Consider the following 15,245-nt stretch of genomic DNA (forward strand, 5'->3'; position numbering starts at 1 on the left):
ATAAAAATACACCCACTTACCAAATTTGATCCGGATATCTCGAAAACTGAGAGACTAGATTGCATACAAACAGACAGACAGACGGACAGACGGACAGACGGACAGACAGACGAGACTGGCTAAATCAACTCAGCTCGACGTTCTGATCATTTAAGTATACATTTTAATGGGTCTATCTCTTTTTGTTCTGGTACTTACAAACATCGGACCAAAGTTATAATACCATTTCATGCTCATGAAAGGTATAAAAAGTTGCATACCTTTAGGACAATCTGAGGCGCATTTTCGCCATAAAAAAGTATAAAGGCAGTATTAAGCACCCCTACCTAAACTATTCCTCCCTCCGTTACCAAATGATTTATAGGCTGGAAAATCCAAAAATAGCTAAATTTACATTTTTTGTCCCAACGACTCCCCGCGTAACTATGCTCTGCATAGCCTGCATGGTTTGTTGGTTGGTAGCATCGTTGCTTAAACATTTCCTCAGGACCCAATTAGCGTTGTAAGCACCATTCTGATACGCTCTTTCTGGAACCTCTGATGCTATCTGCTATTCCGATTCCTTTATATCTTCAAAACCCTTGGACTTGGCGAGAAACCTGCTAATAATGTCAACTATGAATCATTTAGAAATCCGCTTTAGAATTTACCTAGTGTTTTATGTCTTTTACGTGCCAGTGCTGAACATTCGCAAAGGTGATATACGATTGTTTCCGTACGGCTTTCGTTCGGCCCATCCTTGCTGCATGTGTTCCAAGGCCTGTAGGTTGTTCCATCGTCACTCAGCCATTTGTGGGAGTTTCGAGTGTAAGTATTTCCCCCTTGATTACTCCGATGGGTAAATGGCTTCGGATTCATCAATAGATGCTCCTGCCTTAGCCAATTCGTCAGCCCTCTCGTTACAGTATACATATGTCGCTATGGCGCGGTAACGGAGGCGCATGAGTTATAGCTATTGCTTTTAATTTAATTAATTTAAGTGCTGCCTGGCTATAGGAAAAAATTTATGCTTTTTATACTATTTCACAGCTTGTTGAATCCTCAATACTTTCGCATACCGTAGATCAGAGTTTTTGGCGTCTGCTAAATATGTACTTGATTTTTTTTTTTGTTTTTTTTTTACTTTAGTAATTAGCAACTCCAGGTTGATGACGTTTAATCTGGGTCCTAAAGAGTGATTGTCCGCTCCTTCAGAGACTCGACTATGGCAGGTATATATTAACGTTGCTTGTTCCATTGCCAAAGTTGGTACTCCGGCCGGGCCGATACAAATTTCTTGACGTGACTTAAAGAAATTTCACTGCACATACATACATATTTATGTAGTTAAGTATGCAGTAGTATTAGTCTAGTTAAGAGTACGATATATGTAAGTAAATATACTTGAAATGATATTTGTGTATTTTTAAGCGCTATATAAACATTCTTTTCATACATTCATACATACAAGTCAAAGAGTTTGTAAACAAACTTTCCTTCCGTCTAAGAACTAAACAAACACGTAGAAGAAGTAGGAAAAGGGCTCTCTTACATTGCCTTCCTCGCATGCATGTACATATGTATGTATGGACGTGTGTGCTAGAAAGATGCAAAGCGAAGCAACGAACTTTCCGAAACATCTGAGCGCTGCAAAATATTTCATTATTTAATCGCCTGCTTTGTTTTGCTCCTGTACATGTTTATTTTTGCGGAAAAAGCGCAAAAGTGAACAAGCGCAAAGCAAACCGAACACAGACACACACACACACACACACACACACACACACACACACACACACATACACACACATACCTGCACACGCGCTACGCAAACACATTGAAGGTCGGCGACAGCGCTCGCGCGCCCCCAAGTATACTTCGAAAAATCAACAACAATGCCAGTAGTGCAAGAAACACGAGAAGAAGACGAACGCAGAGCTGCTCAAATTACACGGCAATAACGGGAAGGCACACGAGATTTTCACACAGATTTTCTTCTCCCGCAGGATGTGTGCTGCGCCCGAGTGTAGATACAAATAGAAGCGAGAGTAGCAAAAGCGCTCGATGAAAATAGCAGTAACTGTGTGCGACTGGTGGCGCAAGCAGCTGTAGTGAAAAATTCGCAATCGTTTGGTGCAGTTGTGATTTGATGGAAAATGTGTGCTAAATAAACGTGGAAAAAAGTGATAAAAATTTAGAACGGTGGCATATAGTTGATTGAATTCGAGTTGGCAACGGAGTTGTAGTGCGACTGTAATGTAGTCATAATAAATAATTGTGCAAGTTGAGTATATAAAAGTTAGGCGAACAATTTGTACGCTTGTACCTAAATCGAAAAGACAAAAGTGCAAATGTGTGTCGAGTAGCGCTTTTGCGGTCGTCGCTTTGGAAGAAAAAGGGTGTAACCACTGCGTCATTGAATTTCGGAGAATCGATCAGGCACTGTGCGCTTTTATGTTGGTGCCACGATGGAGACATGCAGGACCTGTGCGAGGTGTGATTTTGAAGACGAAACTAAATGGTTCGATTTATTTCATACAACGCGTTGTAAGCGCGAAATCGAAGAGATGCGTGTGGAGTTCAATAACTGGCAGTTGCAGGTAGCACAAAACGAAAACGAAAGCAATACAAAACAGACTACATTCACACATACATACATACATACTTAAATTAAGAATGTTTCAATATTGGCAAATGTGATTTCGCTGTTCACCGATCATGCCTGACAAGCTCGAAATTTTAGACCAGTACCATTAACTTTTTTAAATTGGGATGGTGCTGGGGTAAGACTCTCAACACTATAATAATACTACTAGGATAGGTTAGCTAAGGAGGCGTGTATGGAATATTCCATACTTTCACTCGGAGACAAAGTTGTCCATAGTGAGTACCCTCTTCAAGTGAATGTCAGGAGGAAGCTGCTAAGTACTTTCATGTCTCGCTATCTCATCTAGACAATTGAAGAAGCGTGAACGCGAGGGCTTGGGGCGCTCCGATTGCACGCCCGAACTTCGACACCAAAAGTGGTCAATTGATTCTAATCGCGGCAGCTTCTGCAGAGAGTACTTGTTGGTATCTCCACCAACGTAGATGAATTGTTACGTGTGATGGTACGGAGTTCTCCGCCTCACTAATTGGCATCTCCCTGATTGATTCCCTTCAATATTGCTATGTCCGTGGACCCAGAAAAAAGTGACGTTGATATGGCTCAGTGACACCAACGTAGTACGAAATTTCCATACTAATCCCCATTTCACTATTTTCGATCCTATTGCTTTCAAGGCTGCTTGCATGTAAAGATTGCTTTGTTCGAGGATGATGGTACTAGGCGTGCTTCTCGTGACTCTATCGAATCCGGAGTTTGGTATTGGTGGGGTCAAGTAACAGCAGACTTGCCACTTTTTGTAGTTGTTGTGAGCCGAGAACTTTCTGAAGTGACTCAAGCTTTATAGACAGGCACAGCCATAGGAGGGTCCTGGGTTTTTTGGCATAGTGAAATTATACCAGGTTAGTATTAAGAGCGAGAAAAAAGATTTGACACTATCTTATTTGTAAATGTGCTGGAAAAAATTTCTATAAGATATAAAACGGGACGGCAGTTTTACTACTACGCCTGGTATAATTTCACCATGGGTTTTTTGTTCAATTTCGGTGAACATAAGTGAACGAAAGAATTCATTTGGAAAACGTGCAGAGGGGTTCCAACTTCTTATTAAATAAATATTTGGTTCTTCCTTTATTTTTTGAATGAGTTTCTTCTCCAATGGTTAAGATTAGGATTAAGATTAAGATTTCGATTGATTTTCAAATTGACATTGAGACAAAGATTGCGATTAAGATTAAGACTAATACTAAGACTAAGACTAAGATTATGATTAGAATTAAGAGAAGATTAAAACTAAGATTAAGCCTAAGATTAATATTAATTTTAAGGCTAAGATTAAGATTGAGATTAAGACTAAGACTAGGATTCAGATTAAGATTAGTATTAAGGTTAGGCTTAAAATTAAGAATAAGTTCAAGATTAAGATTATAATTAGGACTAAGATTAATATTACGATTATTTAAAGAAAGATTGAGGTTAAGCTTGAGATTAATGTTAAGAATTTAGGATTACGACTACGATTAAGATTATGATTAAGAATGAGATTCAGATAAAGACAAAGATTAGAATTAGGAGTAACATTAAGATTAAAACTAAGATTATGATTAAGAGTAATATTAAGATCACGATTAAAATTAAGATTAAGAATAAGTTTAAGATTGAGAATAATACTAGCATTAAGACTAATATTAAGATTAAGATTAAGTTTAAGATTAAAATTAATATTAAGACTAAGATTATGACTAGGATAAAGGTAAACATAAAAATAAAGATAAATATTAAGATTAAGATTAAACCATGTAATGTGGTAATGCGGGTAATAGGAAGAATTTTCACTTCAGTCGGGCGTGAGATCTGCACACAACTTTTTTCTATGAAGTTTCAAGAAAAAACATGCCCAACCCGCAAAACAAACAAGGCTTTGTAGGAGTGGTAGTACCCACTCAACGACATATGTATATGTATAAATTGAAAACCCTTTACATACTTACGCACACACATACATACATTTCCGCTAACGTTTACTATGTAGTTAACAATTACGCACCCCCACGAAATTACCCACACGTTTGTACACACATATGTACATAGATATATGTATTTTTTGCTTTATGTTTAGATCTCCCCCAACGACGGCCTACCGCAAAAAATTTGCTCCGATTGTTTTTCGAAATTTTGCAATGTGTTCACCTTTCGCCTGGAATGCCAACAAGCGCAAGTGAAATTAAGTAATATTTTCGATAAAATCGAGACACAAAGCATGGATGATGACCGCTTCGATGATAATTTGGAAGAATTGAGCGCCCAGCTGTTGCGAATTGTAGAAGAAAATGCACGACAAATAACAAATTCAACGAGTAACGACGAAAACTGCCAAACAAATGATTGTGCTGCCACTGGTGCAGCTGCTGACGATCCCATTTCGGCGAGTGCTACTCCATCAGCTGCTGCCATTGTTATGTTGGATATGCTAAATGAAAATAGTAATAATAATTACACCACCGTCTCTGCCACCAACACTACCACCACCAATACCATCACCACTATTGCGGCTAGTGAGGAGTGTGGACAGGTCGTTGCACAGCTGTTGAATGTGAATGCAATTTCAGCGGACCAAATACAGGTTTCAACTAAAGCAATCCAAGATTCTGTCTTAGCAGAAACAATGCCATTAACAAACGAGAATAATGCAATCGCTGCCGCCATAACTCAATCTAACTTTTACACTGCCGGCGTTGAATGTCAAAGTGAAGCGGAAATGCATGTTTCAAACATAATGGCTGCTCCTGTTACAACACTGGTGGTCGACAAACATGTGGGCGCGGAATTAATGGCAGAAGAAGGAAAAAAAGCGGAAGATGAGGTGGAAATGGCTGAAGAAGAAGATGACTGTGAAGACGTGAACGAAGTAGATATGAACGAACAAATTCATTTGCATGTGGATGATATAATTGAGGAAGATTTCACGCTCGATGAAACACTTGAGGAGGAGCAAGTAGGCACAGCAGTGGCGACAGACGTAATTTTAGACCATGACACTGCTGCAGCTGACTGCATTGTATCCGACCTAAGCGGAAATCTGGCACAGCCTGAAGGTTATGTCGAAGAGAGTGTGCCTTTTGCGGAAGCAGTTGAAGATGAGGACGACGGCGACGGCGACGACGACGGCGACGACGACGATTATGACGAGGACGAAGGGGTGCTAGAAGCATNTGTTGAAGATGAGGACGACGGCGACGACGACGGCGACGGCGACGACGACGATTATGACGAGGACGAAGGGGTGCTAGAAGCATTCGAACCGGTTACACTCCCAACGAATACTTACAATACAAACAACAATACCATACCAGCACCGCAATTTGTCTTTAAAGCGTCGGCGCTCAGCAACTCAGGAATAGGCCATCAATCGGATATGAGCATTGTTTTCGAGTGTAAATACTGCCACAAAAGCAGAGATATACCGAGTACGCACTTCCAGACACAACAGGCACTGCTCGACCATATAACCAATGCGCATAATGCTGACTACCCGTTTACTTGTCCGCAGCGCGGTTGCAAGGAGGGTTTTCGCGACGCCGCCTCACGCACGGTCCACATGAAAAGCGAACATGTGGCCAAACATTATGAGTGTGATGTGTGCGGCAAAAAGTATGCCGATCGCTTCAATTTGCGGCATCACTTTGAGAAGTTCCACAGTGAAACGGATTTTGCGTGTGACACTTGCGAAAAGCGTTTCTATTCGCGTAAAAGTCTTAACTATCATATGAAGTGGCATAATCCGGAATTGGTGTTGCAATGTAGCCAATGCGATCGGCTGTTCATCAATCAACGACACTTGAAGTGTCACGAAGAGACGCACAACGGCGTGAGGAATAGTGAGTGTTGTACCTTCTGTGGGAAAAGTAAGTAGACTTACGTAAGTTAGAGTTTACTTTTGAATAAATAGTTGAAAAAAAACTTTTAATCCTTGTTAAATGTCATCTTGATTTTAATGTGGAATATCTTCAACTTCGGTGGGATAAAACTTATTCCTGTATTTTTACCTGGTTCCTGTGATAATTTCTCTGTTCTTCATATCTAAATTAAGTGAAACAGCTAAAACCGCAATAATCGCACCTTAGAAGGTGTCATGTTCCATATTCTAGACGGATATGATAACCGCTCCACAGAATGTAAATCACAGAATTAGGGGATTCGCAAGACGTGTTAGGCATCGTAGCGTCTTAAAATTTTTCAACGTAAAATAACGGTTAAAATAGTGGTAGTTTATCTTTGATTTCTTGACGATTTCCTAAATCCTTTAGGTTTGAACACTGGACTGTGAAATAAAAACGCGCAAAATACCGTACTAGTAATTTTATTGTACAACAAATAATTTACAATTTAACACTTTGTAACACACTTGTTGTTCCAAACGATCGGACCATTATCGTTTTGCCTTGCAGCCATCCAACGGTCTGGATACGCTACACCACATCTTCAGTCCGTTTCACATCTTTATACGTATGTTCCTTCCTAGTTACTGGTAGAACAATACCAGAATGCCTTAAAGGAAAGCCCTCTCGGTTCGATGCTTTACTGGACCTTGCTTCCGGCTTAACTCTTGCCATTCGCGTGGTCTGCTTCTGCCGGTCACTGACCACGTCTCCTTTCATGGGCACTCTTTGCATCTGAGTTATGCCGCTTCGTATTTTCATGACGCACAGATTTGGATCGTCTGGTTTCAGATCACCTAGCGCGGTCACTGCCTGACCGACTGCAGCAAACCAACCCAATAAAATCTCTCATTAATGCTCTTCTGGGGTTTCTTAGTTCCAAGGTGCTCTCCATTTGCCACTCTGTGGAACTCGCCGCGGTTGTCCGAAATCCTTACCTAGGAACAATGGCTTGCGTCCTGCTGAATTTTTGTGCCTCTTGGAACCCGTCTTACAAACAATTGCCTCGTTTTCGGCAACTAATGCATTTTCCAGTGCGGTTCTTTTTTTCTCGGTTGCACTAACTAGCACTATTTTTCCCTACGATCGACTTGCGTCTTTTCTGTATGTATTTCATTCTTCATGTTCGGTGTTTCCATTAGCATCTCCGCTTGAAATTGGCTTTCCTGCTTTTGATGAAGATATGGTAACAATTGTAAATTGTTTAGATAACTATTTAATTCTTTAAGTGATTTCAGTTATCCTTAATGCAAAAATTTAACAGGAAATAATTTCTCTACACACAGCTTTCATACATTTGAAAACTTTGCGTTGGCATTTATATCGACAACATGGCGGCGAAAAACCATACAAGTGCGGCCATTGCACTGAGGGTAAGCATGGCTTTACCCGGCTTTTGCAATTCATTTAAGCAAAATAACAACATGCTTTCATACATAAATTCATTAATGCATACAGACCAAAATTCATACATCCATTTATCGTTCGCCACACTCGGATACATTTTTCGAATATTGCTAGCAGTGAAAATAGAGTTAGAGCTCTTTTAAGCACATGAAATGGTAAAAGTAAAAAATTTTTATTTGAAATTAAAATCTTATGCTGCCCTTTACATACTACACATGAATACAGTGCCTTAAGGCTTAAATAAATACATACATGTGTACATTAGGGTCGTCCAAAAGTTTTTTCCAGCCAACCCTCAGAATTGAAGAATATCGAAATGAGGAGACCCATATTTCCTATTTTTAAATCGACTATTTAATATTTACCCATGCCACCGGGGATTTTAATTTTTTCGTAGAATTGCCATAGAATCGTTACAAATACATATTTTTTATTAAACAAGAATATTTTCCTTCAGACATTGAAAAATAAAATTATGATTTAAATTTTAAAATTAAACTTAAGACTTTATAATACCCGATAATTTTATCTATTATTTTATGTGTTTGCAAAGACATCACGCGCATTATGAAAAATAGTAATAATTTTTAATTTAAATATGCAAAATAATTTTATTGAAAATAAAATTATGATTCAAATTTTAAAATTAAACTTAAGACTTTATAGTACCCGATAATTTTATCTATTATTTTATGTGTTTGCAAAGACATCACGCGCATTATGAAAAATAGTAATAATTTTTAATTTAAATATGCAAAATAATTTTATTTTTTGAAGATTTCTGACAAAAAATATACTAATTTGGAATAAAATATTTATTTGTAACGATTATATAGCAATACGACGAAAACATTTATATTTCCCATACAAAAAAATATACATGGAATACTATCTAAGTCTTCTAAGATACGGGTCTACTTATTTTCGAAACTCTTCAGTTATGGTGGTGACAGTGAAGAAATTAGAAAAAGTTGGTTTTCCTGTGTATTTTTGGGCCTCCCTAAGTTACATATATACATTTGTTTTTAAATCTTGCACGTTGTTTGAACTATTAGTCAATGCATTTTGATCCGGGAATTACATTTTATTTTTTTTTATAAACACAAATCTTATCACTTTCCTAAAAACACAGACATTTTACCACTCCAAATTTATTTACCTTGTAAGGTTTTTATGAAAATTTTTTCCAATTTTTTACTTCAATAAATAATTGAAGATTTCTATCTAGCCGAGCTTTTGTTTATCAGCCCTGAGAAGTTTTTAGGTTAGATTTAGCTAGGTGGCAGTCCTATTCGTGTTATTTCTTAATGTCCATTGTGCTACTGAATGGAGAGACTTTGCTGAGAATAAAGTTTCGCAGACGTTTGAAGCCAACTTCAACTGGAAAGTTAGAATATACATATATGTAGATATAATGTGATCCGAGGAGGTTAAGCTTTAGCGTAACAAAGCAGGGCAGCTGCGAAAAAAGAACTGAGACGAAAATAGGGGTCACAAACGATATAAAGTTGTATCGTATAAGTATATTTTGGACAATGAATTGTCAGTGCTGATGTTGGGTGGAAAGTTAGCGCTTAGTCAGCTTTAAAAGCCTCTTTCACTGCCTACAGTCCACCCAGCGCAGTTGACTCTACTAAAAGCCAATCTGGCCAGGAATAGGCAGCAGGCTGTAATAGGAACTCCTATACCCTCTCTGTCATGAGAAATAGCCTTCAGTGTGTCCTGTCTAGCAAAATTATTATCCTTGCAGTTACATGAAATGTTGCTATGCCCTGGAAATTGCAGGTGTTCTGAAGCGGCCGAGAGAGAGTTCAGGCATTCACTGACCAATTTCGATCGCATCGAAAGTGATCCAAAGGACCAGAGTTCTGCTTATACTGAAAAGGTTCTTCACACCGAAATCAAAAGACACGTAAACTGTCAAAAAACTAGCAACTAAGGAAGCAACGAGATCGGTGGGAGGACCTCTTCTAATCGATATTACGCTATTGCAAAGGCAGTAGACAGTCTCCATTATCGCCTGTCACCTCTGCTTGAAATGCGCTGCAGAAATTCGGCAGCAATTCTGATATGATATGGTGACGAAGCGTAGTTAAGCCACTACAAAACGGATACTAAGCGTTTGCATGGAAGTAAGCATTCCTACACATATACACCACTGTTGATTGTATCCGATGTCAAAAATAAATTACTTTTTGCCACAAATGCAGGCGCCTGCCAAACAAGGATTTCCTTGCAAATTTTGTCACTTATTTACCCAGTTTTTCAGCGGCATTTCCTCGGGAATCGGCTGTATGAAATTTTTGTCATGGAAGATGAGATAAGATGAGATATTTGTATATGTATATATGTATATCACGAAAAAATCCAATCCTTGACAGAACATATCTCCGAAGAAAAAAAAGAAAAAAATCCTCGAATACGTGTTAAAGCATAAACAGACGGCAGCGTTGATCCGGATCAACTCGGGAATTAACTGCAATTGATCTGGATTAAGTCCGAGTTAATTCGGATCAACGCTCCCGTCTGCTTATTTCATATATAGAACCCGTAAACAAATTTTAAGCGAATCGGAGACATGATATAATTTTTTTACGAAATCCGTCCCATTTAAAAAAGAATGGCTCATATACGAATTTCTCAAAAAAATTATTTCACCAATTTTAAAAGTCCTTTAGCGGTACCATTTTTTGATAGTTTTTTTCTAGAACTTCATTCACTTTGTAATTCCTAAGCCTTAGTTTTTGTCTTAGTTTCACGAGTTTTTTTGAAGAATTTAACCTTATCTACTGTCAATTTTCTCCTTGAAATTCTGGATCTTTCGTTGTGGTCACAATTTCTTTTATCGCAATCATGTGATATTTTCTATTTAAATCAATTGACAACCCGAAAGCCTTTTTTTATGGTAGAATCCATCCTTAAACAACTTTTTTTTAAGAAAAAGTATTCATTATTTCTTCACATTTAATGCAAACTGATACCGAGCTAGTCTCAAAAAAGGGCTGAACTAGACCCGAAATTATCCCGAACTAGCCCCGAAAAAGGCCTGAACTTGTCTAGAAAAGGTTCTGAACTAGTACCTAACTCGTCTCAAACTAGTCCCGAAATTTTCCTAACAAAGTCTTGAACTTGTCCCGAAATTATTTCAAATAGTCTCAAAAACGTCCTGGCCTAGTACCTAACTGATCCTGAGCTAGTCCCGAAATTATCCTCAAAAAAGTCCTCAAGTAGTACCGAACTGATGCCGAAAAAGTTCTCAACAATAACAATTAGCAGTGTTCCCGAACTATATCAACGAGCAGTATTGCTAGAACAGCTGATTACATTTGTTTTTATTTGTACTAATTCCAAATTCGTCATGGCTTACTCGTGACGGCTTACGCAAATTTTGCCCATGCCGGGAGCAAAAATGTTTACACGTTAAAAACCCAATTGCAAATAGTTTCGGTTATTTTAAAATTTCCGCCGGTTAAATTTGCGTTGTGAAATCCTCTTAGCAAACACTACTTACAAGCACTTGCAACAGTAGCAAGCATAGGCTGTTGTCTTATGAAAAATTACAAATTTTCTGTTGGGTTTAATTTTTGGTAGGAATCTGTTACAAATTTTCTGCTTGGTTAACGCAAATTTCACCTATACCGAGAGCAAAAGGGTTTGCACATCCAAATTTACTTTGAATATTATTAGGCGAAGGCTTTATGTACTCTCATATAAATATGTATCCTCACAAAGCACACAGCCACTCTCCAATCGAATGTTTCATATTCAGCACTCATTATGTGGTCCAAATATTTTTAATTTTTCTGAATGCTACTTAAAGCAAAACGTATGCAGCCTTGCATATAGCCCTAAGTAAACTACCATTTATTATTTTCATCCCGTGCAGTGTTCGCCTCCTATTTGGAGAAACGCATACACATGTTGGAGAATCATTTGGAAAATCTCACCACTATCGAACGCACCGAATGCATGCTTTGCCGTCAGCGTTACGAAGATGAACACAAGTTAAGTGAACATATACGAAGCAAACATATTGAACGACCCAAATCATCGGTGCTGCTAATAGCCAACAATAAGCGTGTGGTGCGCAATAAGCGCCAGAAAAACTATAGTGGCATATTCCAATGTGAAATTTGTGCGCAGCGTTTCAATATGAAATCGGCTTTGGAGCGACATGCGGCAGTGCATTCGAGCATTGGACGTCCGCACAAGTGTCCGGTTGAGTCGTGTGCGAAGCGTTTCAAGCGTGCGCAAGATATGAATTGGCACATGAAGACACACTCGAATGAGAAGCCAAATGTTTGCGATGTCTGTGGCAAGGGTTTTGCGTTGAAGTATGTGCTGAATCAGCATAAGCGGAGTCATGAAGGTGAGAGTTTTATTTTTTTTTTTAAATACTATTTTATTTGGTTATGTTTTGTTTTGTTTTAGTTTATATATTTTATTTTATTTAATCCTATTTAGGTTTACTGAACTTTTTTTTTACTACTTAATAAAATATAAAATGTCGATCTTGCAGTGCTTGAGAAAAATTTTAAATGCCTAATCTGTGGACGTGCCTATCTTTTCGAGAAGTCATTGCGCGTGCACGAACGTGTACACACTGGCGAAACTTACTACCGTTGCGATTTGTGTGGCGAAAATTTTGTAACTCATATGAAATTCAAAAGTAAGTGAATACCCTAAATTTTTGGGACTTTTTTTTAAATGAAATAAATGTTATTTTTCGTATTTTTTTTTTTTAGCTCACATGATGAAGAAACATGATCCGAGCACAACAAATTTGGAGGATTATAATATGGATGTCTTTGAAGAACAGATGTATGAACCTTAAAAGTTTCATGAGGATTTAAAGCTTAACTCCGTGTTTGTAATGGTGGGATTTTGATTTCGCCTTTCACAATTGGGTTTTTCAAACTCCTTCGATAGCTTTAGTGCAACATTTGCCAAGGAAAAAAAAAAAATAAGACACTGTTAAAGATTAAGCGTTTAGCTTAAAAGGATCTCGCTCATTAACAAGAAAAATGTGTTTATTATAAAAAAAAAAAATCCAGTACTATTTCCCATTAAAAATAAATGCATATAACTAAATTCGATTATATTTTAAGAATATTTTGCTATTTTGCTTTGGTTTTTGGAGAGATAAATTAGCTGATGGTTAAATACACCATTTGATATTATAATTAACATTTTTTATACATACCTTTATTTTATCACATTAGTTTGATAAAATAAAATTAACAAACATTTAACAAAATCCATCTGTAGGTATATTTTCCGAACGACTTTCATAAACTAGCTAATGAGTAGAATTTATGTAGGAAAATCCAGAATAAGAGACCGTTAAAATTGTCTGCCAACAAACATAATCGATCGAAATCTTGCGCAGTGTATTATTTACAGTGAGTTATAAAAGAATGTATACAACTATAAAGAAAATAAAATGCACAAATACAATAACACGCACATAATGGCTCACTGACCGAAAGCAATAGCGTTAATTTATGTGTATGTATATATGAATGCATAAAAACGACATAAGTAATAACAAGTAATTTTTAAACAAAAAAAAAACTGACTTCAATTCCCATATAAAGATTTAAGAAGACCCTTAATTTCCTCATGACCCAATGATCGGATCTAAGCCATATTAGCATGGGACCAGCTTTGAGGTGCCACCTTTCCTTTAAAAAAAATAGGTTAACGTGGTCCAAACATAAATTAAAAAAAAAAAAATATTCCGACGAATTGACAAACGACCTCCTCCTTTTTTTGAAGTCAGCTAAAAATGATATAAAACACTGCATACTTATGTATGGACATATGTATGTATATTACACACACACACCTATAGATTAAGATGTCCAAAACTTTGAACTTGACGAATGCTCAATTGTGTTTTTTTTTTTTAGATACGAATACAGTATTGAATAATTTAGTGAAATGCATTTATTGTATTTAATGCAATTGTTTAGATAAACGTATGTATGTAATTTTATAAAAGTAGAAAATTGTTAGCAATATTTTGTAGTAGTAGTTTGGGAATTTCCATGGTGATAATGTAACACTGAAATGATATTATGCATACTTTTAAACGCAATATATGTACATATAGTATGTATGTAATAATTTATGTTTTGTAAGTGATAATTTATATATACATACATACTTATAGTTAGTTCACATACCAGTTCACTAACCAGTTAAATGTCTACTATATATATACTTTGTACTAACTTCCGCTCAATTTTTACTAAAGCAATATGGCAATATTAGATTTACCTAATGTATTGTATGTACATACTTTAGGGTGCGACACGAAAAAAATGCGAGGTTTCCACCAGAATTATGCAATCTATTATATTTAAGGTTCTTCGCCAAAACATTTCGGGATAATATTAAGAATAAAGGTAGCTGGACCGATTTGAAAAATAATTCCAAAAATCTCATTGTTTTGATTGTGTTGATAAAATTTTAAGCTTTAACTTTTCTATCATCTGAGGTGATTTTTTGGAAACAAATTATTTGCAAAACGAAATTTATTTATAAAAAACTATATTTTTTGATTCATTTTTAAATCGGTCCAGCTCCCGTAAATCTTAACAATTTTCCGAAATAAAGCGGAAGCCTTAAATTGTAGTAAATTTAATGATTCCTATGGAAACCGACAGTACCGACTTTTTTGTATGGAGAGTAATGCACCCTAATGTATGTATATGAATAAGTTATTTAAACACTTTAGAATTATTTGTTTGGTTATCAACATTAAGACGACGTTCTTAATGCATACATGTACTATACATATACACATTAGTATGAATAAAGTTATCTATAACGAAGCTTTAAAATAAAACTACAATAATAGAAAATTATTTATTAACAACTATTGAATATTTGTTTTTGTTAAATTCAGGTTGCGAATGACGTTTTAATTCGTGCTGCTCCATACAAACAAAGGGGAAAAGGAATGCAAAGTGGAATACCTCTTGACTCTCAGAAGGGCTTTTAGCTTCTGAAATTATCCTCTGGGAAAAGTTTAACCTGTATAAGCCACATAATCAATTTTTAATTAAGAGCAACTACTCTTTTCCTCTAGCCTGTAGGGGCCCATCAATAAACCTGTAATAACTCTTAGTTTCTCCTTTGGCAGATCCATGAGTAACCTATATCTTATCAGATTGTATCCTCCTAATATGCTTTTCGCCTCACGTTGACCTATGGTGTTACGCCAGTGCAATTCTCTCAGTTTGCAATTTACCTCTCTGAGCATTTCCTTTATGGTATTGGGCCCCACTGGCAGAAAAGGCTCTGGTCCT

The 15,245-nt window shown here is 36.8% G+C and overlaps 1 protein-coding gene across 1 annotated transcript; it reads left to right on the forward strand.

Moving 5' to 3' along the window:
• The first annotated feature begins 1,865 nt into the window (after nt 1-1,865).
• LOC108371614 (zinc finger protein 569) lies at nt 1,866-13,644 on the forward strand. The gene is made up of 7 exons (XM_017627202.1): nt 1,866-2,579; nt 4,704-5,726; nt 5,841-6,489; nt 7,809-7,895; nt 11,816-12,298; nt 12,449-12,598; nt 12,675-13,644. Exons 1-7 carry the CDS (start codon nt 2,448-2,450, stop codon nt 12,761-12,763), a joined length of 2,613 nt encoding a protein of 870 aa, XP_017482691.1. The 5' UTR covers nt 1,866-2,447; the 3' UTR covers nt 12,764-13,644.
• Nucleotides 13,645-15,245: the final 1,601 nt, after the last annotated feature.

The sequence above is a fragment of the Rhagoletis zephyria genome, unplaced genomic scaffold (assembly GCF_001687245.7).
Source record: "Rhagoletis zephyria isolate East Lansing unplaced genomic scaffold, Rhagoletis_zephyria_1.1 Rzeph_scaffold_05108, whole genome shotgun sequence".
Classification (NCBI taxonomy): Eukaryota; Metazoa; Arthropoda; class Insecta; order Diptera; family Tephritidae; genus Rhagoletis; species Rhagoletis zephyria.